Below are 25,900 nucleotides of genomic sequence, written 5' to 3'. Positions count from 1 at the left end.
TGCTCTTCTAGATTGTTTTCACTTGTAGGAAGAGAATGCATTTTCTGCCAGGAAAATTGTAGATCCTGTGATAAAAAAGAAGGTGTTTCTAAATGAGTTTAATTTCCCCACATAAATTTCTCCTTCCCTAAGGTGAAAAAACAGCTCAGCACACAGAATGACATTGAACATCATAAAGAAGAATACAGGTCCTCCCTCCCAATACTGACCTTGGCAGCACATGGAATTGGGTAGGGCCCTGATAACCTTCCTTTGCAAATTCATGTAGGCAACCTCACCTGAGAAAGACATATTTTAAATGTTGCTGTGAGATAAAAAAAAGAAGGTGCTTTTCTGAGCAGCCATTAGCTGGGTTTGCTCCAGGAGAGGTGAGAACTTCCTCAGAGCCAGAGCTCTGCAGTGCGAAGTGGGCTGAGGTTCGCTTAGGCGGTGGAGGTGGCCTGATCTGTTTTCTTGGCTTAAACACTAGTGCCAAAGCCCAGGGTTTAAACAGTATGGTGGAAGCTCATCTGTGAATGCTGCATTGTACAGAGCTCCCTGCTGTGAGTATTATCTACCTCCTTATCTCAGCTTTAATGTTGCAGTTGAGTATTAAGTGTATGTGTGCTCCAGAGAATGGGTAGTAATCTTTGTTTAGAAAATAGAGCCTATCACTATTAACTCTAGTGAATTGAAATTTTACTCCTTTCCCCACTATATCATCACTGCAGTCATTATTTACTTAAGAGCTTTTTAATGGTTTACTGGCTGTACTGACGACTGCAGTGTCCTAGGCAGGTACTAGGATTTGGGGACTAGGATTTTGGGATCTCATCGTGAGGTATCTCTAATGAATGCCTGAACTCCCTTTCATTTCTGTATGCTGCAATATAATAACATGAGCCAAAAAACCCCACTGAGAAGCAACTAAAATCGTAACACTTTCAAAAATACAAATATCCCTCTTACTGAAGATTACAATGTAAATCAGGCATCTATTATTTCTGTGTCAGTATAATAATTTAAAAAGAATTTGCACATGATAAGAGGCATCCTCTAAGGATGACAAATTAGGCATAATAAAACAGTTAGAAGAGAACATAAATAAGAAGGCATTTGGGGCAAATCCTCTTCTTCCTCTGCAGTCATACAAATAAACAGTTTGTGGGATACACTTCTCTGCTTACAAAATGATAGCTGAGGCTCTTACAAATCCCATCAAGTCTCTTGTCCCAGCTGTCCTCGAAGAAAGGAAGGAGGGGAGCAGCAAAGTCTTTGGTTCTTGCCTTGCATCATGACTTTGTGGTCACAAATGTGAAGATTACACTGCTATCTCACATCTCTCCATCGTGGAGAGCTGTGCCTTCTCTACTGGTAGCTGAAACAGAAAGACCCAGGGCAGAAGAGGCTGCCCCTCTAGTCATCACACCAATATAATGGTTATACATAAAACCAGATCTACATATCTGTAACGTCTATATGCATTTCTGTAAGGTCTTCATCAGCTCTTGTCTGTACAAGAAGAGCAGGAATATTCTGGTGTAACTCAGTTGAACTACTTCATGTGTGCTCCTGCATGAACTAAGAGTCAGTCCCTGTGATACTCAATATTAACTCCTCCATTTTATCAGCATTGTCAGGATTTAATGTTTTTCCTGGTTTTTAAACTTGCCTGGGCATCTGGGTGTGGTGCTGGAGAAAAAGGCAGTCCTGCAACAGCAGGCAAACCTCTTGCTGACAGCTCTGCTGTGTGGTACATTTGTCAGTGTTTTCTGCTGCTCTGCCATCTCATTCAGATTTTTTCTGGCTTATTTCATAGCTTGCCCTGCAGTCCATGTGGGAATACAGATCACTTCTGCTGAAGAAGATAGTCATGAGGGATGTCACACCAGGAGCAAGGATAGTTTTATCCTCTCCATTTGCTCTTTGAGAAGCTGGCACTGCAGAAGCCCTGTGAGCCTCAGGTCTCTGCAGGCCTACTCTACCAAGTCTGGCAGACTGCATGTTGCCTCCAGATTTCTGTACCTTTACCACTGGGTGTGCAGGAGTTAAGATCCAGGATCGTACTGCTTGGATTCCCTCCCACCCTCCAATTCCCCTCCCATGGACAAACTCCACTCATTTACAGGAGAGGAAAGAAGAAAAGTCACCTCACTTCAGTGTAGTGTTTTATTATAAGAAGGACAGGATGGAGAAGTCCTAGACCACTTCCTCCAAGATCTGGGTGGTCACCTGGGGATCACGAGCAGCTGACGTAAGTCATGGTAGACTTTGCTGAAAATTAGCAGATCCTGGCCCTGGATTTAGCCATAATGGTCCCTCTGCTGACCAGTGTCTCAGCACAGCATGGGCCAGGCATAGCCCCCCACTCTGGCTCAGGAGAGGAATGTGCCTTTCACACTGCTGCTGCAGGGATATATATAAACCCTAATGGGAACCTCCCTCCTTGGCTGTTGCACTCCATGCAAGGGGCTCTGCTTGTTGTAGCAGAGATTGCCATGGTTCCTCCTACTCAGGTCACCAAGCAGATGGAAGTGGCTTTTCATAAGCTGGGTTGATAGTGGTCAGTATTAAAATTTAATTTGAATACTTGGGAACACAAGACTGCCACCACTCACTGTGATTATGGAGTAACAATATAAATTAGAAAAACTTCATTAATATCTTGCTGTCTTCCATTGTAGCTTTTTTTTACTCCTTGCTTGATTTTTCAGATGAAACTAGATTTGTTCAGAGGCTCTCTGATAGTGAATGCATGTTTTAGTTAGACATAATGAAGAGCAGGCTGCATGATGCTTCACAAGATTTCCCTTCCAGCTCTACCAGCAAACAACAGAGATAACCACTGCATCCCAGATTTCCATGCTATGTTTCTTTCTGGGCCTGGTCCAACTTGTACTCAAGCTAGTTCAGAAATTTTCGCTAATTTTCATGGACTTTGGACTCATCTCTTTTAAGAGAAAGAAGGTAATTTATATCAGAAATGCACACTTGCCTACTGGCATCTAAGGTGCATGTGGACACAGGAAGGGTATAGGGAAAACAGAATCTCCACCATCCAACAGTGGCACCATCTAGTCCCCAGTTACTGTCTTTGATACATTTCCTAATTTCTGCAGTGATTTAACATTAGAGCTGGTCCAGCTCATTGAAGCAAATTTATATGCAAGAGCACTATTTTAATCTTAGACTTAAAATAATTTTAATTAATAATAGCTTCCTCTTCTAGTCTGTCAACATACCTCCACCTCTTGGCTTTTTAAGAAATAAGGTAAATATAGAAATAAAAGTATTAAATTATTACCAGGCAACCAGAACTAGGAAAACATCAGAACTGTCAAATCTAGAGATGTGAAAAATGACCTAGACTTTTCAATTCCGACCTGTCTCCTCAACACAACTCTACCTGGTTCCATCTTATTTAAGACTTGCTAATTTGACTAAATATTGAAATGAAATAATGATAATACTATAATAGACCATCTCATCCTTTATTCCTTCAGTCACTCAGGTGCCAGGTTTCTTCCTCAACATGCAACTGCTAACAAATATCACCTTCATGACTTTGCCTGTGGTGTTTATCCTGCTGCTACTATAATTTTGCTTCCTCTTTGCAGGAGACAGCTGCTCTACACGGGTAGCTCTTCTGCAGCACGGTAAGACATTATCAAAAAGCTTATTGCTGATGCTAATGGAACTGGTCTAGCTGCTGACACAGAACATATGGCTTTACTGGATTTCAGTTCCAAAATGCTGACCCCCTCTTTCAGAAGAAAGGAGCATAGTGATCTGGAGCACACGGCTCAGCCATGTCCTCACTGTAGGAGACTGAGAGATGTATGGGCTATTTCACCCCCCTTGGCTTGGAAGGGAAAGCTAGCATGCTTACACTTCCCTCATCCAATTTAAAGAAAACGAACCAAAAATGCTGTGTTCAGAAACCATCATGCTGGTACCAATAGGGTTAATATTTCTCCAGCAGTGTGCCTTTTGGAGGTTTGGAATTTTTTGCTATTACTTGGATAAAAAATTGATAAAGATAAGGCATGCAGTTTTCTTTTTCTAAGGCTGTACTCATTTAATGGTTAAACTTGAAAAGGGGATACTAGAAGCATCCTGAATACAGTTTAAATGAGTTTAAAATTCCAGTTGCTTATAGCTTATGAAAAAAAGTGTCTTAAACCAAATGGTCTCAGTGGGGTGATGCATGAGCAAAATGTAAAATGACACATAATGAAATAAAGTAATTTTATTTGCAAACCTGTTTGAAAGGCTGGTACAGAATGTAACAATCAAGCAAAAGCAGTCTGGCATTTCTCTTGGTGTACTTTTGTAGAATTATGTGACCCAAGAAAGAAAACATTAAGATGTTCTGATTTCACCCTATAGGACACAGAAATACACTTTGGTTAATGCTTACCATAATTCTATCTACTTGGCTCAGACAGTCGTATTTTTATGAATCTTACGTTACTTTCTGTCACCCTCTAGGCAACAATATAGAGTTATTACAGTATAAAGGAAAATGCTTCCTGTTGAGCTTATACTTGAACAAGTCTTAACCATGTGGAAGCTCTTAATAAAAGGGTAAATATACTAAGGAATAAACAGGTAGAGTGAATAAAAAAGGAATATAGGCTTTATGGATGCTCAGGCTGATGGCATAAACCAGCGAAACACAGAAAACTCCAAGATACAGCTGACATGCTAAGCTACATCAGAAATCTGAGGGGGTTAGAATTTTGTTAAGTGAATTTAGTGCTCATTAAGGGATTTGCGGTGTCAGCATTATAAAGCAAAGTCCTCTCTCGCCCTCAGAATTGGAACAGCACAGTGCAGCAATATTAATTCCACGGCCGTTCCCTTCTTGGCCTTGCCAATAAAATTATTACCCAGGGACCCAATTGTTCGGCACTGCTCGGCGAGTGCCTCCTCGCGAGAAATTGAGCTGAGATCACCGGCTCTTTTAATGTGGCAGACAGATTGCAGCGCACTGTGCCATGCCAGGCTTGAAACACAGACAGCTTCTGCCTTTAGTTTAAAGGAAAATATTGTGAATTACTCTTGTTGTTTTCTGTATCTCCCTGAAATACCCACACAAATTGTTTCCTTCTGCTTTACATTTCTCATCATTTCCGTCTTTGTTCTCAGCCCAGTTATTTTGACTAGAAGTTTATTTTGCACAGCATAGGAAATAGAGATCAACAAATACCAACCAGACTTAGGAAAAAATATCGGTGTGTAGGTTTTCAAACCAGTTTTGTGGAGCAGAGATCCAGTGGTGCAGAAAACACTGATGAGGTTGAAAAAACTGTACTTGCTCTCTCGGTTTTTTTATCTTTCTCTCTTAGCTGAAAGTCAGCTAGAAAATTTTCATTCCATGGCAACTCTTCATAATGGGTATACACGTATATTGCAAACCCTTTTTCCCTGTGGCCCCATGTGGCTTTTTAAGCCCAAATATAAAGCCTTCCTCAGCATTACCTTATCCCTTTGTCCAGACATCATTCAAAGCTACAGTTGATTTTTTTAAATTACATCATATGTAACTAGATTTATTTTTCCTTTTCTGCAGATATAGTTTAATTTCCTTTTCCAATTTGCATGGGTGCACACTCATAAATTTTAAATGTATTTAACCTCTTTTCAAAGAATCATTTTAATTTCTCTAAGGTCCATGACCTTTAACTTTGATACACAACCTTTTGTACATTAAAAACCCACAAACATATCCAGAAATAATGCTTTAAACACCTTTGCTTGAAACAAAACATTCCCCTGCATGGTGCTCCTGGTAGCCCAGAAATAAGGGCTTCAGCTGAGAGTCATTTGCTGGGGCTTTGCTGATCACAGAGTTCATCAAGTATCTAATTAGTGAGGGAAGGTTGGATGGGCCACCCTGGATCCAAACAGGAATCTTGCAAGCCCAAGGACTGACCAGAACCTCTGGCTGCTAGAGGAAGGCAGAGAACACACTTCCACATGGCAATGATAGGTTGACTTGCACCCATGGCAAGTCCTTTGTCACCTCCTGAGATGTTACCAGTGATGAAAGGATCCCTCCTTGAACTGCAGAGTTTTCTTTTAAGTGCCTGCTGTTTCTGAGTAGTCACCTTGTCACCCAGGCAGATCATTACCACTGTCATCTCTTGTTCCTCACTATTAGATGTCCCTTTCTAAGAGTAACCTCCTTGGGAAGTCCACATCCACACCTCCCAGGTGATGATGCTGGGCTATTTCCTTTCTAATAAACTTTTGCCGTGAAAGGCAAGGAGCAGGAAGCAAAGGACCTGCATCCCAAGCTGAGCATCTTTGCTTAGCTTTGGAGAAGAGTAGGTAGCAACCTCCAAGCCCAGTTTGGGTGACCTGTCTAGGACAGCAAGAAGGGACAACCTGTTTCAGATGCCAGAGAAGATGACCTGGGGACCACAACTAGCCAGCACAGGAATGTCATGTTGGCTGTAACTCCATTCCCAACTCATGCTCCACAGCAGGTCCTGGCTGCTGGTACATAACCCCAGCTCACAGCAGCATTGGAGATCCCCAGAAAGAACACACAAGTCTCTGTTTTTGTTCAGCAAGGATCACCTGCCTCCTCCTTGTTTTGGTTTGCAAATGCAATTATCCCAAATAAATCCGTTTGTATATATATATACACACACACAGGTGTATATATATTTTTTGTGTCACTGTAATCCTTCTCAGATTTTTCAGCACTGGCACTGCTCAGGGCTTGCCTGTGAAGTGCAGGCAGTGGAACAAGCACAGCCTCTGGCACAGTGTGGAGGCAGGCAGGGATTGTGCTGTGCACCACTGCCTTTGTCTCCAGCTTGTCTCTGTTCAACGAAGGCTGCCAGGCAGCAACCTCAGTCACGCGGAGGTTTTCTTCAGGGAGCCACTGCTCCAAGAGATATTCTGAAAAGATGCAACCTTAAACTGCTGCAGCCACTGAGAATTGTAATTATGGCATTTATTAAAGTCGTTTACAAGGCACAAATGTAAGACAAAAGGAAATAGGTAGTAATCGCTTAACAGAACCTGACACCACTCACAAATTCAGAAATCTTTGGAGGAAAGATGAGGGATAGGTTAATAACCTTTCTCTTTTGGGTCCAAGGGGCATTGTGTGCTGCCAGCAGCCGTGACCAGCTTGAGTGTCCATCCACTGATCCCTTGGCCACTTTGTGAGATGGCCCCTGACATCTGTTGGGGGGTGACTGGCTGGCATGTGTAATTGGGAGCTGTCACTGGGGACACCCTCTTTGCTGCCCCCACGCCCGCTGTGCCTGACCCCAACCTGCAGACCCCTCGGCGGGCTCTGGTTTGGAGGGTGGCGTGTACCTGCCGTGCTCATTGCCAGCAGGTCATGCCCTCCCCATCGCCAAAAAGCCACCATCCAGCAAAAGGGCTTTGTTCGATCTGGACCCCAGGGAAAGCCCACTCATAGCATTGGGTTCAGTCCTTTTGTTTCCAGGTTAAAAACTTGACCTTCCCCTCCCCTGAGCCTGAAACAGCCCTCACAGCACTTCTGTTCAGCAATTACATTTTCTTTTTAAATCTTTCCTTGGGGCTCAGGTGACAAAAAGACTTTGATAATATAAATAGGTCTCAAAACCTTTTGTGTGGGTAAAAAAACTATAGGAAAGAGAAAAACAAGAGGAAATAAAATCTGTGTCTCTCTAATTGGCATAATTCCTTCAGCGTGGTTTATAATTTAAGACGGATCAATTTTGCAACTGACATGATAGATGTTGTCATCAATACTTGGAAACAGCAATTTATATTTCTTTGTTTGGGGACACAGCCATCCACCTACCTCTGTAGGGGTATTATGTGTGAATCAAGAGCAATATGTGGCCAGTAGACTAAGACTTGACTTAGACTTCCAGCCATGCGCCTTATTAAAATAATAAATATTTTCATTATCCAGAGAATCCATTATAGTTCTCTGTTTTAGCTATTGTTAACTAATAATTTGGATTAATTACCAATTTAAATCATTAAAAATTAAATCCATATATTTTGCTTCTTTAAAAGAGTGATAGCTTGAAACCATTTGTGTATTATGCATGTTAAGTGGGAGAGTGATGAAATATGTTGTGTTAACTTAACTTTGACAGAATCTGTATCCATGCCATATTACACTCTGGTCTTATCAAATCTCAGAAGCTACAGTGTATAAATAGACTGCATCAGGAGAGAAATCATTCACAATATTTTTGGCATCTTTTGTAGTGACTGGAGAAGAGTCACCTAACGAATACAACATACAATAATGCAATAAAGGGGTGTATAAGAGCATAGAATCAAGGACCACTTACACCTGCTGAGTCAGAGTCAAGGTTAGGCATATGTTAGTGATCAGACATAAATACAACTTTCATCCTAAGGAATTTCAAAGCAGATTGCAAGTTTAAATAAATAGGGAAGCACAATTCAGAGCTCATTTCACTCTCTGCTGAAGCAACCAGACATTGTGCTGGAACTTAGCACTGATTTAATGAAACATAATCAGGTTGAAGACATATAGATACAGGGAGAAAGTAAAGTTATTTAGAGAGAAAAATTGTTTACAAATGTACGTTTTATTATGTTAAGAGTACTAAACTATGGACTGTGCAACTGCTCAAACTGCAAGTTACTGAGCTCAATATGGGAAGAATAGTGACACCGGACAGGCAGTGATATACAGGTGGCTAGACCAGTGGGTTTGCCTTTACTGTAAACTATGAGGTTATGAAAAACCACTACATTGAAAACTCTTTTCACTTAAGCGTGTAAGTATCTGCAGTGGAACACTGTATTTGAATTTAAATAGCAAGCCTATTATAAAGTATACTCATTAGACTACTTTAGAGACCCCTGGAAAAACAAAACACATCCTAAAGCACTGAGGGACTGATTCTGCAAAACTAGCTCTAATTTAGGATCTTGCCCCTGTGGAGCTGGTGCCCAGCAGAAGTAAGTACTACTCAGAATGGTGATGAGATGCTAAAGCAAGACTAACTAATGCTTCTTGGCTTTTCTTCTCATGGAAGAGAGTCATGTCTAGGTGTTATGCAAACACTCATCGACGAACCACATATGTCCTGTCACAGCCTATACAAGGGCTCAGAGCAGTTACCAGAGCTGCCCTGGGAGTACTGCCCTGCAGTGAGAGGTAGAAGTGTATCACACACCAAGAAATGTGTGACTGTGCTTGGTAATCCTCCCTGCCAAGCAATGCAGCAGTGCCCTCTGAAGGAATTGCTGATGGATTAGACTGTTGGGACAAGAGCAGGCATGGATTTACTGAAGAGATGTGATGAGATGTAACAGCCCTCACTTTGTCCCTGAAACCGCAAGATGTGACATGCACTGTCTAATCCTGGACCACGCTGCACATACACGGCTGTGAGGCTACCCCCAGCAACCACTGAAATTCACAGGCAAAAAGCAGGTTCTGCCTGTGTCCCACCACTCTGCATTGGTGTGTCACAAGTGGGGCAAGATGTAAAAATTCTTGTTCCTGAGACACACTGTACTAATGCTAAGGCATTTCCTACACCAGCCACTTCCAGAATTCTTCTCTTCTTCGAAAGCATTCAGCTACGGTCCTATGAATTCACTGAGAATTAATTTCTTGCTGGGTTCATGTCTTAAAGGTAGGTCATACCAAAGAGATACTATGGTGGTATTTTGCATAGAGGATGTTGACTAAGAATGTAGTATTTCTCACCTCCCCCTTATTTTATGTTACATTAAAATTATCTTTACTCTTCCTCAGGCAGTTGCTATGCCACGCTTAAGACAGAGAGTCTGAGAAGAGGGAAATGTCAACTTTTAAGATGATGTTCAGCTTTCCTGTTACATGCAATCTTTGTATGAGGGATTTGAATTACATATTGTTCCTGGGCCTTTGGCTCTTCTTACAAAGTCTGCTTGACTGGGCACAGTTGCTTGCTTATTCTTAATAAAGAGTTGTTAACAGAGGAAAGAGCACAATGAAGGGGCAAGCAACGTCTATATGAATCATTAAAAATATATGTACAACAAGCAGGATTAGATAGCACACAGCATATTTTTATTTATATAATGCCATGCTTTCATAAAAAGGCAGGTTTCATTACCTACAGGAGTTGAAAATATGTTGACAAGTCACACAGCAAGGGATGACAGGGGAAAACTGTGGGTTGGTCGCAATAGGCAATGGGAAGGGTTTTCTTCAGTCACTGTCCTGAAATTCTGTGTTACGGTTTCAATCATGGAACCCACTGGAGATAGATGGGACGCTTCTAAGTAAGAAAGCAGCAGGTGAGGTTACTATTCAGTGGCTGGCAGGAGGGAAGGACTTGAATGAATAAGACACACAGGATGAATAAGCACAGAGGATGCTCCAGCCACAGGGACCAACCACGGTGTTACACTGAGGAGTCAGCAGAGGAGCCCAGCCAGGCACATCATAGAGGAAGCAAAATTAGGGGTGGAAGGTTAACCTGTAGGTGAGGTCTCGCATACAAGGAGTTTCAAAAATGCTACCAGGGTCAGAAGAACAAAGGGGAAACATCGAGCACCATGGCAGATAAGCAAAGCAGCTGGGATTTTGAATTGACATTAATTTCAATGCAATTAGTCTTGATGTTCTCTGCTCTGCATGAGAGGAGAATCATGGCCATGATGGGAAAGAAAAGAACACCATGATAATGATATACATGCAAGAAATGTAAAAGAAAAATAATAACTTTTTGTGTTAAAACATATTAAAAACATAAAACATACTGCCTATCATTGTGTATTACTCTTTGAAATTTAATTCACTCAGTGCTGTTCATGCTGTTTGTTTACATTTTCTATTGATCTCAGTTTGGATGATGAATTTAGCCTATGGAATTTTGCTTCCAAGTTTCCACACTTGACCTACCACTTGTGAGCATTGCAGTCCACCTTGCTCTTTATACAATGACCGGGGGTCAATTCCAGTGCTGATGTAAAGGGGGTCCCACTTCTAGTGATGTAATCCATAAAGGCAGCCTAAGCCTGCCTTGGGGCCATGCTGCAATGGGGGTTGCACAACCTCCCTTAAAATAAGAAGAGCGAGGCAGCACAGGCTGTGGCTTGAAAAGGTCAGCATAAATATGCTGCCCTTCACTCCTTCACACATAAGTAATGTATTTGTTGAGAATGTTACCTGCTTTCCAGTCTCAACCTTCTGCTGTGGTAAGCTTTACCCCAGCTGACAAAAAACTTGTTTTCAGGTGGGTTTATGTGTCCATTAATACTGTACCAAGCCTGGCATCTGAACTGGCCTGAGTTTTTTTCATTTTCATCTTCATTTCCTCTGGTTAGGCAGGGAGTGCCACAAGTCTTCCCAACCGGGACACATCCTTCTCCATCCCCCTGGGGAAGCTGAGGAGACAGATGTTACAGGAGCGAGCTCCCGTGTGTCACTCCAGGCTGAAGATGTGCCACATCCAGAGGGTCGGGGGACTTCTGGCAGTAGGAGGCAGCACCACCTTGGCTGTGCAAGGGAACAGAAGCAGCTGTGAAGTGGCTTGGGACTTTCAGATGACTTGCCGAAAGTGGCGTACAAACTGCAACGGGTTTTCAAACCTTTCCCTTGGAGTGTGCCTACGCTGCAGCCAAAGCTGCGCTGCAGCCTGTGCAGGGTTACCAACCCTAAATTAAATCAAGCTAACTCAGGAAGGAATAACACACAGTCACAAAACCAGACGAGAAGCCTGCATAAATACTTGAGCCTGAGCACTGCTCTGGGCTGCCAGGGTGTCATGCACGTCAGGGTGCCCTAGCCAGCTGCCAGCTGGGTTGGCTTGGTCTCCAAGAGCAGGGATCTCCCAGTGTGGGATCGCTCTGCAGATATTCGCGTTGGCGCTGTTGCATGAATAGCCCCCTCTTTTCATCACGGATTTTGCACATTTCTTCTCCCTGTCTGCGATGACATGGCACTTCTCTGGCAGCTACTCACTTCTCAGCTGAAAAGCTCAGTATTCTGGAAAGTATTTAATGTGTGTTAACCTCTCTTAATGTGATTCAGCAACTACAAATCAGAAGCGCCTGCCTCCCCTGGCTGGCCAGATATCACAAGCCGGTGCCTCACACAGGCTAGATGGACAGTGCGAGGCATCTTACTCGCTTTGGGTGGCAAATGCTGATGATTGGTACTTTTATTTTTAACCAGAAATCATTCCTTTTTAAAGGCTTCCTGCAATCCAGGGACTTTTAATCGGCTGTGAAGGTCTAGGTGTACATGTATGGACATGGAGACTTGCACAGGTGCAGTTTATCTAAGAAGGAATTGGTGCAAAAAGGCCTTAACGCACACCAACCCCTGGGCAGTGGAGAGAGCCCCTGGGAGCACCCCGGACTGCTGGCTCCAGAACGGAGAACCAGGGCCACGGCCCCGTCCCAAAATAAATGTCACGATTTCTCCCCAGTGTTTCTCTGCCAAACATCACGGTGCTTAACACGAGTGAGGTGCTGGTGAGCCGGGGTGCTATGGGCCACCCCAGGGTACCTGGCAAGGAGGAGGAGGAGGAGGAAAACGAAGAGGAGGAGGAAGAGAGCGGAAAAAACCCACCCCGAACCCAACTTCGGCGGGCCAAACCCCGCCACCGGGGTGCAAGTTTCCACCAACTCCCCCTGCCTGCGGGGCTCTGCCGCCCCCCCGCGCTGAGCGGGCGCTGCGCGGACGCGGGCGCTGCGTGCGCGGGGCGGGCGCCGCCTCGGCCGCGCTCCCGGCGGCGGGCGGGAGGGAGGAGGCGCGGGGGAGCGGGGCGGGAGCGGAGCGCGGGGGCGGCGGCGGCCGAGCCGAGCCCAGCCGAGCCCAGCCGCGCCGCGCCGCTCGCACACGAGCGGTGACACCGTGTGCTTTCTTTTGGGGGCAGGGTGCTCGCTTTTTTCCTAGGGGGAAGCGGGAGGAAGGTGGCCGTGGGGGTCCGTCCCCTCCCGCGCGTGTGCGGAGAGGGGCCGGCGGCGGCGCCGGGGGTGCTCCGCGCCCTCGCCCTGCCCGCGGTGCAGTTACGATGCGCCCCGGACGCCGTGTGGTTGCAGCGCGGCGGCGCTGACATCGCTCACCATGGACAGCTTCGACTTAGCTCTCCTTCAGGAGTGGGACCTGGACTCTCTATGGTAAGTGGTGCCTCTGCTTCCCCCAGGCGCGGGGACACAGGGGCTGCGGGGGATGTGCGATAACTGGGGGATGTGCAATAATTTGGAGTGGGTGTGCACTTACCTGGAGAGGTGCAGTAAATTTGGGGTGCAGTAATAGTGGGCGTGCAATAAGGGGGGTGCATTGGCTCGAAGGTGCAATAACTGGGGCAGCGGGTGCATTAGCAGAGGGTGCAGCCCAAGGAGGTGTCTCCTCTGCCACTTGCTCTCCCAGCATTGCTGGCTCGGCAGGGGCAGAGGGACGGGTGCCCCCCTCCCCTGACTGCCAGGGTGGATCCGGGAGGTGAGTGTGGTGTTTGACTGGAGGAGTCACCTGCACTCATCCCTCCGCCCCCCCCCCCCCCCCCCCCGCTCTCACTCCCCCAATGGTCTTGTACCCTTGTGCTCACCCACCTCTGGTACCTCGGGTTGGACTCCCGTAGCTCATCCCCCATCCTTCCTGTACGCCCCTTTCACCTCCTACCCCCACCTTCGCTCCGCAACTCCCTCCCGGGCCGTCTTTATTGCGCCCCCCCCGTTGCATGCCCTTGACCTCCCCCTGCGCACCCCCGTCCCCGCCCGCCCCGGCGGCGGGTGCGGGGCTGCCAGGGAGGAGGGGAAACAATTTCTAGAAATGTCATTAGCGGCTGGAGGTGGGAAGCGCTGCCCTCCCCCCTGCACCACCCTCCCCAGGCTGCTGCCTCTGCCAAGTCCCGGAGTTTGCTGCGGGAGTCACGCTGCCCCCGGGCGGCCGCCGCTCCCCGCCGCCGGCCCGGGGCGGCGGGCCCCCGCCGGTCCCACTGGGGTCCGCAGGGTGGGGAGGATGCGCTCCGCTCCCCGCCAGAACCCCCCGGTGTGCGGGGAAGCGCCCCCGGGCCGCGCCGGGACGCGGGGGGGATGCCGCGGAGCCCGGCGCGCAGCCCCGGGCCCGCCGTGCCCGCCTTCCCCAGCGGGGCGCCGGGCGGGGTGCGCTCCAGCGCGGGTGCGCTCCGCCCGCCGGGTCGCGAGTGCGGGGAGCTGAGGTTACTTTTGCCTGGCATCAGTTACCGGTGTGCGTTTTGTTTTAAACCGTGTTAGGTGATCTATGGCTTCTGTCAGTAGGGCGCGCGTTCGACAGCGCCGGCTTATCTCCTCGGTGGCAGGTGTAGCAAAATAAGCTGGACCAGCGAGTCCCGTTAGTTGAGCCGCTTCTCACAAAAGACCTCAAGATGATGAGAACAGCTTGCGCTGCATAATGTGGATGCTTATAAATGCATACACTGATAACATCGAGCCCAATAAAACTTTTACATTGCTGTGGGAACTTTAAAGAGCACATATAATACAAAATTAGTTATTACGCCATAAAAGTTTTTAATTATAGTGTTTCTGCCTGTGACACAAGTTAAGGCTATGCCCTCGTTTCAATTATAAATACCAATATTCAGTTTATATCCAAACCATAACATTTATCTCTGGCCTGATTTTAAGTTTACAGTCCATATGCACGGTTTTACAATTAAATTACATGTTTTTTCTATTAAACAAGAGTGGGAGAAATAATACTTTTACACATTTAAATGCTTTTCCCTTTCTCCTTGAATGAAGACAAACTTTGGGCGAATTTTCTTTTTCAGCAAAAGTGGGCTGTCCATTGCTCTGTTCTCCGAGCTGGCTATTTGAGGTAATAATGATTGAAAAAACTAACATTGTAACTCTCGGACATTAGGGATCTAGGCTGTGTCTGGCCATTGCTTCTTCTCATAACCTTTTTAGCACGCTTTTGGCTGTTGTGGAGCCACTTTCAAATGACTGTGGTTGCTGTAAAACTCTTGTACAGGTTGAAAAAAACATCAACTGTTTTCCAGCTGAATTACCTGCTTAAAAATATCTGCGTTCGCCTTATATGCAATCTTGTGGTTTCATAGCTCTTGTTACTTGTTTTCCTCTACAGCTGTTGCAGTTTAGGTGAGTTCATCAGAAGGGCTCCAAAAAGCACATTAAAAGCCATTGCATAGTGGCAGGCCTGCATTCGTTGCTAAACTTTCCCCCGTGTAGGGGTTGAACCCCACAAATGCCCAGAGCAGTGCCTAGTGAGGGGAGCAAGAGGGTTGCAGGTGTTTGCTGTTGTGCCCAGGTCCTTTTGGGGCGCTAAGTTTTGCTGAGAAGCTTTAGCTTCGAGTATCAGATCATGGGCTGAAAGTTTACAATGAAGCAGCTGTTTGACAAGTGGTTCAGAATAGTCAGTTTTGAAAAGTCGTGCAAGCAGTAATAAATAAAAACTTACTTTGGCTTAGTGAAAGCTTCCAAAGTCTGTTATGAAGGTCAGCAGTGCCTTGGGGCCCTGGGTCAGTCTCCCATTTGCAGGCAGGGTGTCTGTTGCTTGCTGCCCTCCTGCCGTCCTGCCTTCTCACCAAGGGGCAAGTTATGGATGTTCTCAAGAAACCTGGCGTGAACTCTGTACTAAACTGACAAAAACAAAGCTGGTATGGTAATGTTCAGCTATGAAGACTTATGAGAATGCCTTCAAAGTTGTGCAGTTGTTGCCAAAAAGGGAAATAAAATACACCACATAGATAGGAAGTACTTCATGTCAAAGAGCAACACTTAAAGGGACTTAATTTTCTCTGCAGCAAGAATGAATGTTGTCCTTTATTCTTTTGAATGTAGCCATAATGGCAATTTGCGCACTTAATTTATGACTGAAAATCCACTTTTTGAAGTATTTGGTGAACATTTTGCTTAGAAGTGCAGTAATTAAATATTAATGTGCTGTTCTAAAGTGCTTTTTTTTTTTTTAGTTTGAGTTCTTGGAAAATCAAAAGGGTTTTCCAAATGAACAGAGGCATGCTAATCAATTCTCATCGATTGTTACTATTACACTATTAATGAATTTTCTTTCCAATTAATATATGCCATGTCTCTTGCTTTGCTGTAATATAGAAAATGTAATGATACATCATGTAGTGACTGTAAGACAGTGTTTAGCTAGTAAACTGCAATGGTAGAATATTGTAAGCTGTTTTCTACTAAACAGTAGTTTTTCCAGGTTGTATAGATGCCAATAACACTTCTGCTTCCCAGAAAACTACTATAATTCAAATAGTGAAAGCTGAGCACAAACTCAAAATAGGAATTTTAAGAAAACATACCGATCTTTGGCATAAACAAAACTTGTGCCCATTTGGTAAGCTTTTTCTGGAACATTTTAGTGTGATCAGCCCAGCTTAACTCAAGGTGCTGTTACTGCTGACTAATAGAGTTATCCTGGACACAGGGCACTAACGACTTCAAACTACAGCCCCGTCTCCTGTTTTTCTTTCTCCATGCATTTATTTGTGTGCTACATGTGTAGTTTTACTTGTCCAGACTCAAGGTTGTGGATTCTCTGGTGCGTTACAGGTTTACATTTGTTTACACTGGACAAAAAGAGATGGAAAATCTCAGTTGGAGGTGTTTTATATGCCTGCTGTACATCAGTAAACATACTATATATGATGGAAAGCAGCAAATGAACAGACCAAAGGACCTAATCAGTGAGCCCGGACTAGTTCTGCATTACAGCCATTTGTGTTGTTATTTTCTTTATTTCACAAATCAAGATCAAAATTCAGCCAGGTCCTTAACTCTGTTCTTAGGTTTAGGCACAGCAATAGCCTCAGTGAAGACCAGCTAGTAAAGGCTCTCCTCACGTGCTGATGTAAGATACATGCATAGGCAGAGTTATTCCCCATTCACTGAAAGCAATTAGCAGATTTATTAAAGCACTTACTGAGTTGTACCAAACAAGAAAATAATTTTGAATGTAAGATGTTTGTTAGCCACAAACAAAACAGTGTTTGTTTAGGTAAAAGAAGCCAAGTATGTAATTGGTTTATTTGGTAGTTATCTGATACTTCTGTGCGTTTTGAGTTAACATAATTTTTGTAGGGGTTGGATAGTCCTGTAAAAAATGTATAGCTGTTTAGCTTCCAAGCTGAGATCAATATCAAATGCCACAGTATAAGATGGCCCAGTGTGTTTTACAGACCGTGTATTGAATTATTAGTTCATTTGCTATCTTTGGGTCTGTTCCTGCTCCATTTGAAGTCAATGAGAGTTTTGTTTGGAAGTTGCTATTAACAAAAAGTGGTCAGACATCCAGCAGTCTTATAAATGAACCTTTTGTAACTTCTTGATTCCAGGTTGCCTGGCTTTTAGTCACTACATTTTATATTTGTGTAAGGCAAGATATTTTTTCCTTATGTTGCATGGTGTTTACTGGAGACAGTTTTAAAAAGCTAATTCTACACATGCTTCTTCAGTCAAAGTAGAAGATCATGATGTTTATTTTCAGATAACAGTAAGCTACTTTGGGGTGAGAGGGGTCACTCCAGCCATTTTCTCAGTATGGTAACAGGCTGGACCAGCTTGGCCTTTTCACTGAAAATGCTAAGCAATAATACCTCCTTCTCACAAAAAGAAAAATCAAGTTAGTGCCTTCTTTTATCTCACGTCTCCTTTACAACTCTACTTCAGCCTGTGTCTTGGACTTTGCCCCTTATTTCTTTCTTTTTTTTGCTCTTGCTTCTTTTCAACCAGTAATGCTTGAAATCATCTTCATCTCTTTATTTCTCTCTCTGTAGTGTTTCCTATTCTCCCTTCCTCCCAGTGTCAACTCACAGTTACCACCTATCCCTCACTGAGCTCCCATCTAAAAATTTGCTCTTTCTGTGATGATTATAAGTTGTGAGCAAACAACAGACAAGTAATAACTATAGACTGTTCCCTTCTCCTGCTTTCACAGCATGTTCTCTCTTACTGATGCTTGTTTTTTAGGCTGGGAGCCCTTTGGGTCAGGAACTGCTTTTATTGTTTGAGCTTTTTTTTCTTACAGCACTGAACAAATTATATGCACTAAAACATTATAAATAATAAGAGGAGGAAGCTTTTCATGGTCATAATACTTTATAAACATCAGCTGAATAATAATATTTTAAAAACACGTCTGTTGTGCCGTGTGAGTGCTCATTTGCTGGATGTAATATACCACATCCTCCTCATTTGAGTCTCCTCTGAGTCCAGAGGCTTTGCCAGTTTACATCAGATGAGAATCTGGACTATCATCTCTAATTCACTGTACTTAGTAGTTGTTTGTTTTTTGTTTTTTTTTTTAAAGAATAGTTAGTTTTTTAAACTTCTGATTTGTTTTTGTCTAATAAGTAAAATTCTGTTATACCAGTAGGACAGTGGATGTGCTTTCATCTGTCTCCCTGAGAACTGTTTGAGTACCCATGCCCAACTGTGTGATGCAAGAGGTGAACAGCCCTTTGGGCTTTCATTCTGATGCTCAGACCTGTAGATTTGTGCTTCTCTGGGAATGTATTCATCAAAAGTTGAGGCAAAACCCTTACTAGGTTGTAGTTGAATGGTTCAGAAGAGGGCATGAGATGTAGGCAGCATTAACCATTCTTTGTGAATATTTTGAGGAAAATACTATGTTTCTTAAAACTAGTGGATGAGAAATATGGGCCATTAAAAAAAGCATACCAAAAAATACTGGCTGTGGGAACATCTTGTCATCCATATATTAGCAATAATTTCATACTCGACTCCACGACACTGTCATTAAAGAAAGCAACTGTTTAATTACAGGGGTTTCTAATGTCATATAACAAATTAATCCATTTGCCTCATATTTATGACTAGGAAATGACAAAGCATGGATAAAAAGAGAGATACCTTACAGTCTGGTTATAACTTTTGTAACAGTAGGAGTAATAAAGTAAAATCTGTAGAAATGAAGAAACACTGGTATCACGTACAGCTAGAAATCAGGGAGGTGAAGTTCTGTCCAACGTGTTGTCTCATCTGACAGACTGATCAGGTTGTAACTGTGAAGTGGCCCCATCACGAAATGAAATTTCAAAAGGATGGTATTTTTTAGGAAACCCATGGAAACTTTCTTTGTATATGGGCTGGTTAGCTGTAAGGCTAATTCCAGGGGAAAACCACAAGTTCATTGTGAAAAACTGAAGTAGGAAAAGGGAAAGCTGTGACCAACCTTTCTTGGTTTTGAACAGAACTAGCTCTTTGTAAACCCTGCCCTACTGGGGAGTAGGAATTTCCATTTTGGTGCTGCTGCTGGCGACTGGATTCGCTGTCTGACTGCTCCCAGAGAGCCCACTGGTCCCTGCTCTGGCCAAATCCACTGGGTTCACGTCATTACCAGCAGGGCTACTCGTCTGTCTCTTAAAATCAGTATTAAGACACTGATTGTACTTGCTGGTTCTGCCTAGGACCCCAGGAGAGCAAATAATGCATACTTGTAGTTGAATACTCAGGTAATAATCTACATAATTTCCAAATAATTTGTGGGTAACTACAAATTTATACTCAGGAGAAAGAGTGAATGAACTGTAGTGACAGTTAAATGAACGTAATGACAATTATTAATATTCTGTGCTAAACGTTTTCTGAATCTTTTCAAAGGTACAAGTGCATAACTTGTGTTCCTCTCTTACGACTTGATATCTCAACTTTCCTAGTACCTTAAGCAAACAAAAAATAGCGTTAGTGACTTAAGACAACTGCATTTTATCCTCTTAGGAAGATGTAAACCTGAATGCATGTACCAAGGACCTGGATACAGATGTATCTTGGGAAATATGACAGTAGAAATGCCATTTAAACTTATCCTCAGAGACCCTTTATGTATTTCCTAAAAAATAAATTAGTTCCAATGCAGCAGTGGTGGTCTCAGCAGGCAGGAAACACTTAAAATTATGCAGAAGGGACCAGAAATCTTTGCTAAGAAGCTTTTTGTTGCTATGTTTTGTTTCTCAATAAAGATGATCCACAACTGTAAGTACTTAAAACTAAAAACAAGAGGGTTGTATCTGACAAAGCTGCACGACTTCTTAATGTAGCCCAGTCTTTCTGTGTGGTTGTTTTCACATGTTTTGGACCAAAGAAAGAGTCCTTTGTGGCTCAGCCTGGTTTGACTACATGGCAGGAGTGTACAAATAGAGGATGAAGGTGGTGTCCTCTTACACTGAGTATGTTTTGATTGCTTTGAGCTGTGATTACTTCTTACTGCACATACCACTTTTGAAATCTGTTAGGGAGAAACTCATGGCTTCCCTAGCTCATGCATTACCATAATGGTGCAGTCTAGATGCCAGGTATTATGATGACCTATGGTGGTAAGAAAAACGCAAATATGACAGACAGATGGATGAGGAGGAAAGAACATTGGTGAAGTATGTGTTTGCAGAGTTTGGATTCAAAGGCCATCCTGACAGTGGTCTCTCTCCAACTATACATCTCCCTGTTTCTATCCTTGCCTTCTTTGTCTTGGTCACTGTGAAGGTTTTGGGTGCATGGCTGCATGTTCTCATGCATGGGTGTTGGCAGATGTCCTAAACCTCCACTGGGGGGATGCTAGCTTTTTTTCGAATGATGCTAAATGATGTCTACACCCTAGTGATGTACCAAGAGAAAATTGATTCCTTCTGTCATTGACCACTTGTGATTGGCCAGAAGGGTTCATCTCTCAGGTCTGTCGATTTTAGGAGAGAATGATGCCACTTTAATGTTTTTGTGATCTTTTGCTTTAGAACAGCAAGTGTGGTAGATGGCTGAACCTTAGCCTAGAAAAAAATTAACAGACTGAGTTGACAGAGACTCTGGAGAAGATAATTACATTGATATGCATCCAATAGAAGACACATTTTTATATTTTTTTGTTTCTGACATAGGGAGGGAACTTGTCATGTCATCAACTGTTTTTAAAGGACAAAGTAACAATAAAAGCTAAGCATGCACTTCTTCATTTGTGTTTGGCAAAGAGAGTGTAACATTTTCTCCAGGATGATGACCTTGAATTAACTAAATGTCTCCAGTTTAAAGAGTAAATTAATGTCACAATGTGCTTTATTTGTGGTTAGGCCTGAAGACTGTTAGGAATTTCTTAATACAAAAGGTGTTTGTGTGCTAGTCCATTTACCCAGACTCCCTGCAAGAAAACCACCATGATCCCAACTGCTCTGAATTTTGTCACCACATTGCCTTGCATGTTTGTGTACACCAGCGTGTTTGCAGCTTGTGGAGCTCTGCCTTTCAGAGTGTATCACAGAATCACAAAATGGCTTGCGTTGGGAGGGACCTTAGAGATTACTTAGTGCCAGCCCCCTGCCTTGGACAGGGACACCTTCCACTAGACCAGGTTGCTCAGAGCCCCATCCAACCTGGCCTTGAACACTGCCAGGACAGGGCATCCACAGCTTCTCTGGGCAACCTTTTCCAGTGTCTCAGCACCCTCACAATAAAGAATTTCTTCCTAATATCTAATCTAAACCCACCTACTTTCAGTTTGAAGCCATTCCTCCTTGTCCTATCACTACATGCCCTTGTAATAAGACTCTCCCCAGCTTTCCTGTTAGTCCCCGTTAGGTCTTGGAAGGTGCTCAAAAGCCTCCCCTGAGACTTCTTCTTTCCTTTTTCTAAGGAGTGAATCCCATTCAAAATCCAGTCACACTCTTAACATAAAAGGGGCAAGGATTTTGGTTTGATTTGGTCGGCTTTTTTGGAAACTGCCACTGGCTACGAAAATCTGTTCAAAACCCATAGCACTGGTAGCAAAAATCTGTGTATTACCAGTATACGTGGTAATGTATACCTGTTAGTGTATCCCTGGCCATTCAGTAGAGATGATTCTGCAATGTCTGAAGTGAAATGGTGTTGAGATAACCCAAACAGAGGAAAGCACAGATAAATGCTTTTGCTGTTGGAGCTGAACTGACTTTTGTAGATCCAAGCAAACTATCTCTTTATGACACTCTTCAAGCCTTCACACTTCACAAGAACTTGCCAACTTGGGTGCATGGCTGCATGGACATGATTACATAGCAAGTGGTTTAAATGCAACCTTTTTTTTGTTGTTGTTCTTAGAAGTATATAAGTAGCAGTATCTTGAACTAATTACAGCTGATGTAAAGCACATTTAAGGAAACCCATTAGCAAAGAATTAGAACTAGAGCAGATTAGCTATTCTTTAATGGCCTTGACTGTAGATCTTTTGATGCCTTGGTAGCTTTTCTAACACTCCTGGCTCATCTGTCTTTACCAAATGACTGAGAAGCTTCTTTCAAGTCACAGTCTGGTTGTAATGTGAAAAATTCGCTGTTTTCTGCTGAAAAAATTACTACCTGGAAAAGTAAATTCTGTGGAGTTCTGTACTGTATTTGTTGTTGAGATTTAAAGCATTTTGGTGCTCAATGTGTCTGTATAATAGAATGAGCAATCCCTAATATGCTTCCTTGGAGTTATTAATTATTTACTTTCTTGAAATACAGATCATAGACAATTTTACATGACTTCCCTTCGTACAGACTTTCTTGTCTCTCTCTTTATTTTTGTATGCTTTGCAAATGCCTATAAATTCATTTTCACTGAAAGGGGAAATAAGTAATTTAGATGATTGCAGCTGCTTCATAATTAATTAATTTCAATTTAAAATAATCAAGTAGTGCCCATCCATTGTTCTGTGTGCTTTTCTGAGGCATTAAGATTCACAATATCAAAATAAGTTCCAGATGGAAGTGCATACTTTATAATCAGAGAAAAAATACCTGGTTTTGTCAAAAACCTGTAGAGTCCTGCCCTGATCAAAACAGAAAGTGTTATGCTTAAGCATATTATTCAAGTTTTAAGCCATTGCTTTAGGAATCACTTAAAAGTTCCAATTTGAAAAGTTTTATAGGGTAATAACTTATAAACAGAACTACAGAGTAAGAGAAACAGTGATGTATGAGTATATATTAGTTTCCTCAAATACTCCTGGCATCTGTTAAAATGTAACACGTAGCAAGGCTTAGCACGTTTTCCCCTTTTTGGCACTCTTCTGTGATAAAGGGAAATATTTGCAATGATAAATCATCTCTTTGCTAATAATCAATAAATAACACAGTCTCCTGATAAAAAATTCATGGTAAAATGAAATAAAAAATTTTGAGCAGAAGGAAAAACAGTTGAAATGGTGCACTGAGAAAGTCAGTATGTTCTTACACTTAAATAAATCCTAGGGTTAATGGAAGAACTTTTAATGTGGCAGTTTGCTATAAGAATAAAAAATCTTTTTGGAACATGAAAGACTCTTATGTAAGAGGTTTACATTATGTAAATGTTAGTGTTATTGGCAATAGCCCATTATAAAGGAAAACTTTATATTCAGAAAAGCATTTGCAAATAATGGGATAGATACAGCAATCTCTAGTCCTCACTTGGACAACTTTCTCTTTGAAGTCAATGGAAGTTTTGCCTGAATAAAGTGGAAGGAATTAGCCCATTCATTATTATCTGAATTACATCAAGAGCTGACTGCTAAACAATAAAAGCATGATTCATAACATAACGGCTTCACTTAATTCTTTTGTAGTCTTAATATATCTCATTATATGGTACTTCTGTTCTTTCCTCTCTGTGCAGTATTCAAATTAAGAACAACCACCTTTACATAACTGATGGTTCGACATGTTTTGCTGCCTTAGCAAGATCAAAGGGTTTTATATACCCTTTTTGGATAGATATCAAGAATGGGGTGATCCATCTCTTCAGTAACCATGAAGCACCCATGGTACCCAATTAGAGACAAGTGGTTTGCCAGATGCTGAGAGCATCACCAGTTGTCAGGAGATCCCCAAATCTGTGGGACAGTCCAGAATTTATTAGGGATTAGTGGTGGTTCGAGTTGTCACTCCACTGATTTGTGGTCATTCAGCTGTGCCCTGTCACAAGCAGCCTGCATGATATGTGGAGATAAGGTTCAAGTGAAAGCTACTTCATCTTGCCCCCCAGGCACATTTGGGTGGGAAGGAGGCAGGGATGGATAGGCACTGGTGTTTGGGTTCCTCTCTTGTGAGCAGAGAGGAATGTGATTTAGAATAAGTGAAGTAGAAAAATTAGAAGGGCATAAGAGAAGCAGACTGAAGAGAACAGCCCAAGAAAAGAGAACCCCAAAAGGCTTTATTACAAAGCTGGAGTTAACCTGTTAACCCCTCGCCAGGAAGCCATCTGCAGCCTTCAGGGTTTAAGAATTCTTTTTATCTAGAGATGTAATTGACACAAGATGTGTAACAGCTGCAAGATGTCAGGTTTGTCAAAGTAACTAGAAAAATGAGTTCTATGACACACAGCAAAGTAACGTATAGCTAAAAAAAGAAAAGGAATAAATTATCATAAGGGTTAAAAAGAGGAAGAAAAATAGTCAAATAATGAAAGTTGCAATTAATTCTGGAGCACTGATGATTTGAAACTAAAGTACAATGAAGGTTTCCAAGAAGAGTCAACATCCTAACTATTTACCCCAGTAGAAATAATAGTGAAACTCCTCATGTTCCTGTCATAACCATACTTCTCTGAGGGGCTGGAATGGCTACTGCTCTGCATTGACTCCATACTAGGGTGGGTGCTGTATTATTTTACCCTTCTGCCTGTAGCTGTTGTTATTCCGGTGCATTACCATTGCACTTTGCATCCGCATAGGGACCCAGATTTGCTGTAATAAGAGCTGTTGAGACTTGGGACAAACAGCCGGTTGCAGTACCAAAAACTTTGTAAACAAAGTGAAAAACAGAGGAAAATTATGGATAAAGGCAAAACTGGTCAGAAAGGAAAGACTGGAGTATTTTAATAATCCGAATAAAGAGCAGTTGCAGCAGACCACCAGCCTGACAGTGCTGCCAAATCCATGAGTGTGAGCATGATATGAAAACTGAGAACTTTCTTTTTAAGAACCTCAGAAGGAACAATGAAGTGATTTTGGGCATGTTTATGAGGACTCCTCCCAAGCATGAGTGACAACACAGGAATACCCTGAAGGGATTAGTTGGAAACTTGGAGAGCCTTAACAGGTCAAGAGAAGACTGAAGAACTTTATTGTAATAGCTTTTGGTAATGACTTTTCATGATGATGGCGATAGCCACAAAGGGCATTCATGGTGAGGAAAGTGGGAACCAGTGAAGAAAAGGGGCTCATAGTCAAAGCACCCTGCCTGGGAAATGCTGTTTGCTGTAGCATCTCACCTGGAGCTGGCTCTCATCTGTGAAATCCAGTTGTGCAAACTAAGGCATTTATAGCAGCAGAAAAATGCCCTTGCCCAAAGAAGTCAGTAGATGGGTCTCAGTAACCCATTATAGTTTAGAGCTCCCATAATCCCAAAGTGTTAAAGGTCTGATACTGAAATGCTGGTAACTGTTGGGTATTCTGTAAGGCACTCCAACACCTCATCAGACTACACGTGGCACCAATAGGAACTAATTAAATATACCTATTATAGTACTGCTATGGAGTACTGCTACAGTATTGCTGCTTTGGATCAGAGTGAGTCTTGGAACACCGACCTGGATGCCACTCAGATACACCCAATTCCCACTTTCAGGAATTACTTGGAAATGTACCTCTTACTGAAAGCCTTAAAGAAAATTGAATTCTTGATTTTTTGAGCAAATATGTAACTCAGGTGTTCTCCTTTGCTCAACTCACATTCACATGCCAAAACAACAAATAAAATTTCAGAGTTGCTTGTATTGTAATTTGGTTGGCAGAAGAAAAGTCATCTCTTAAAGCTGAAGTCATCATAACTCATTAGGTGCTAATGTATCTGCTGTGTGGTAGAGAAGCAGGCCAGTTCTGTTGAAACGCTGCTGGTTCGCCCTCATCCGTTCACAGTCGTCTCTGGAGGATTGGGAAGTATAAACAAGTTTTCTAACAATACGCGCTAAGAGTACGCTAAAGTAGCTGCATTGACTTTATCCCAGC

At 42.9% G+C, this 25,900-nt stretch overlaps 1 protein-coding gene across 2 annotated transcripts in view; it reads left to right on the top strand.

Annotated features, from left to right (window-relative positions):
• The first annotated feature begins 12,783 nt into the window (after positions 1–12,783).
• AFF3 (AF4/FMR2 family member 3) overlaps positions 12,784–25,900 on the top strand; it is a 318,221-nt gene continuing 305,104 nt past the window's right edge. For both annotated transcript variants that reach the window (XM_032100355.1, XM_032100356.1), the window contains exon 1: positions 12,784–13,104. In XM_032100355.1, coding sequence (XP_031956246.1) covers positions 13,052–13,104 — 53 coding nt within the window. In that variant the 5' untranslated portion in view covers positions 12,784–13,051. The remainder of the gene's footprint in view (positions 13,105–25,900) is intronic.

The sequence above is a fragment of the Corvus moneduloides genome, chromosome 2 (genome assembly GCF_009650955.1).
Source record: "Corvus moneduloides isolate bCorMon1 chromosome 2, bCorMon1.pri, whole genome shotgun sequence".
In the NCBI taxonomy this organism is placed as follows: domain Eukaryota; kingdom Metazoa; phylum Chordata; class Aves; order Passeriformes; family Corvidae; genus Corvus; species Corvus moneduloides.
The sequence above is the reverse complement of the archived record's forward strand: the minus strand, read 5'-3'. Positions and strand labels throughout refer to the sequence as shown.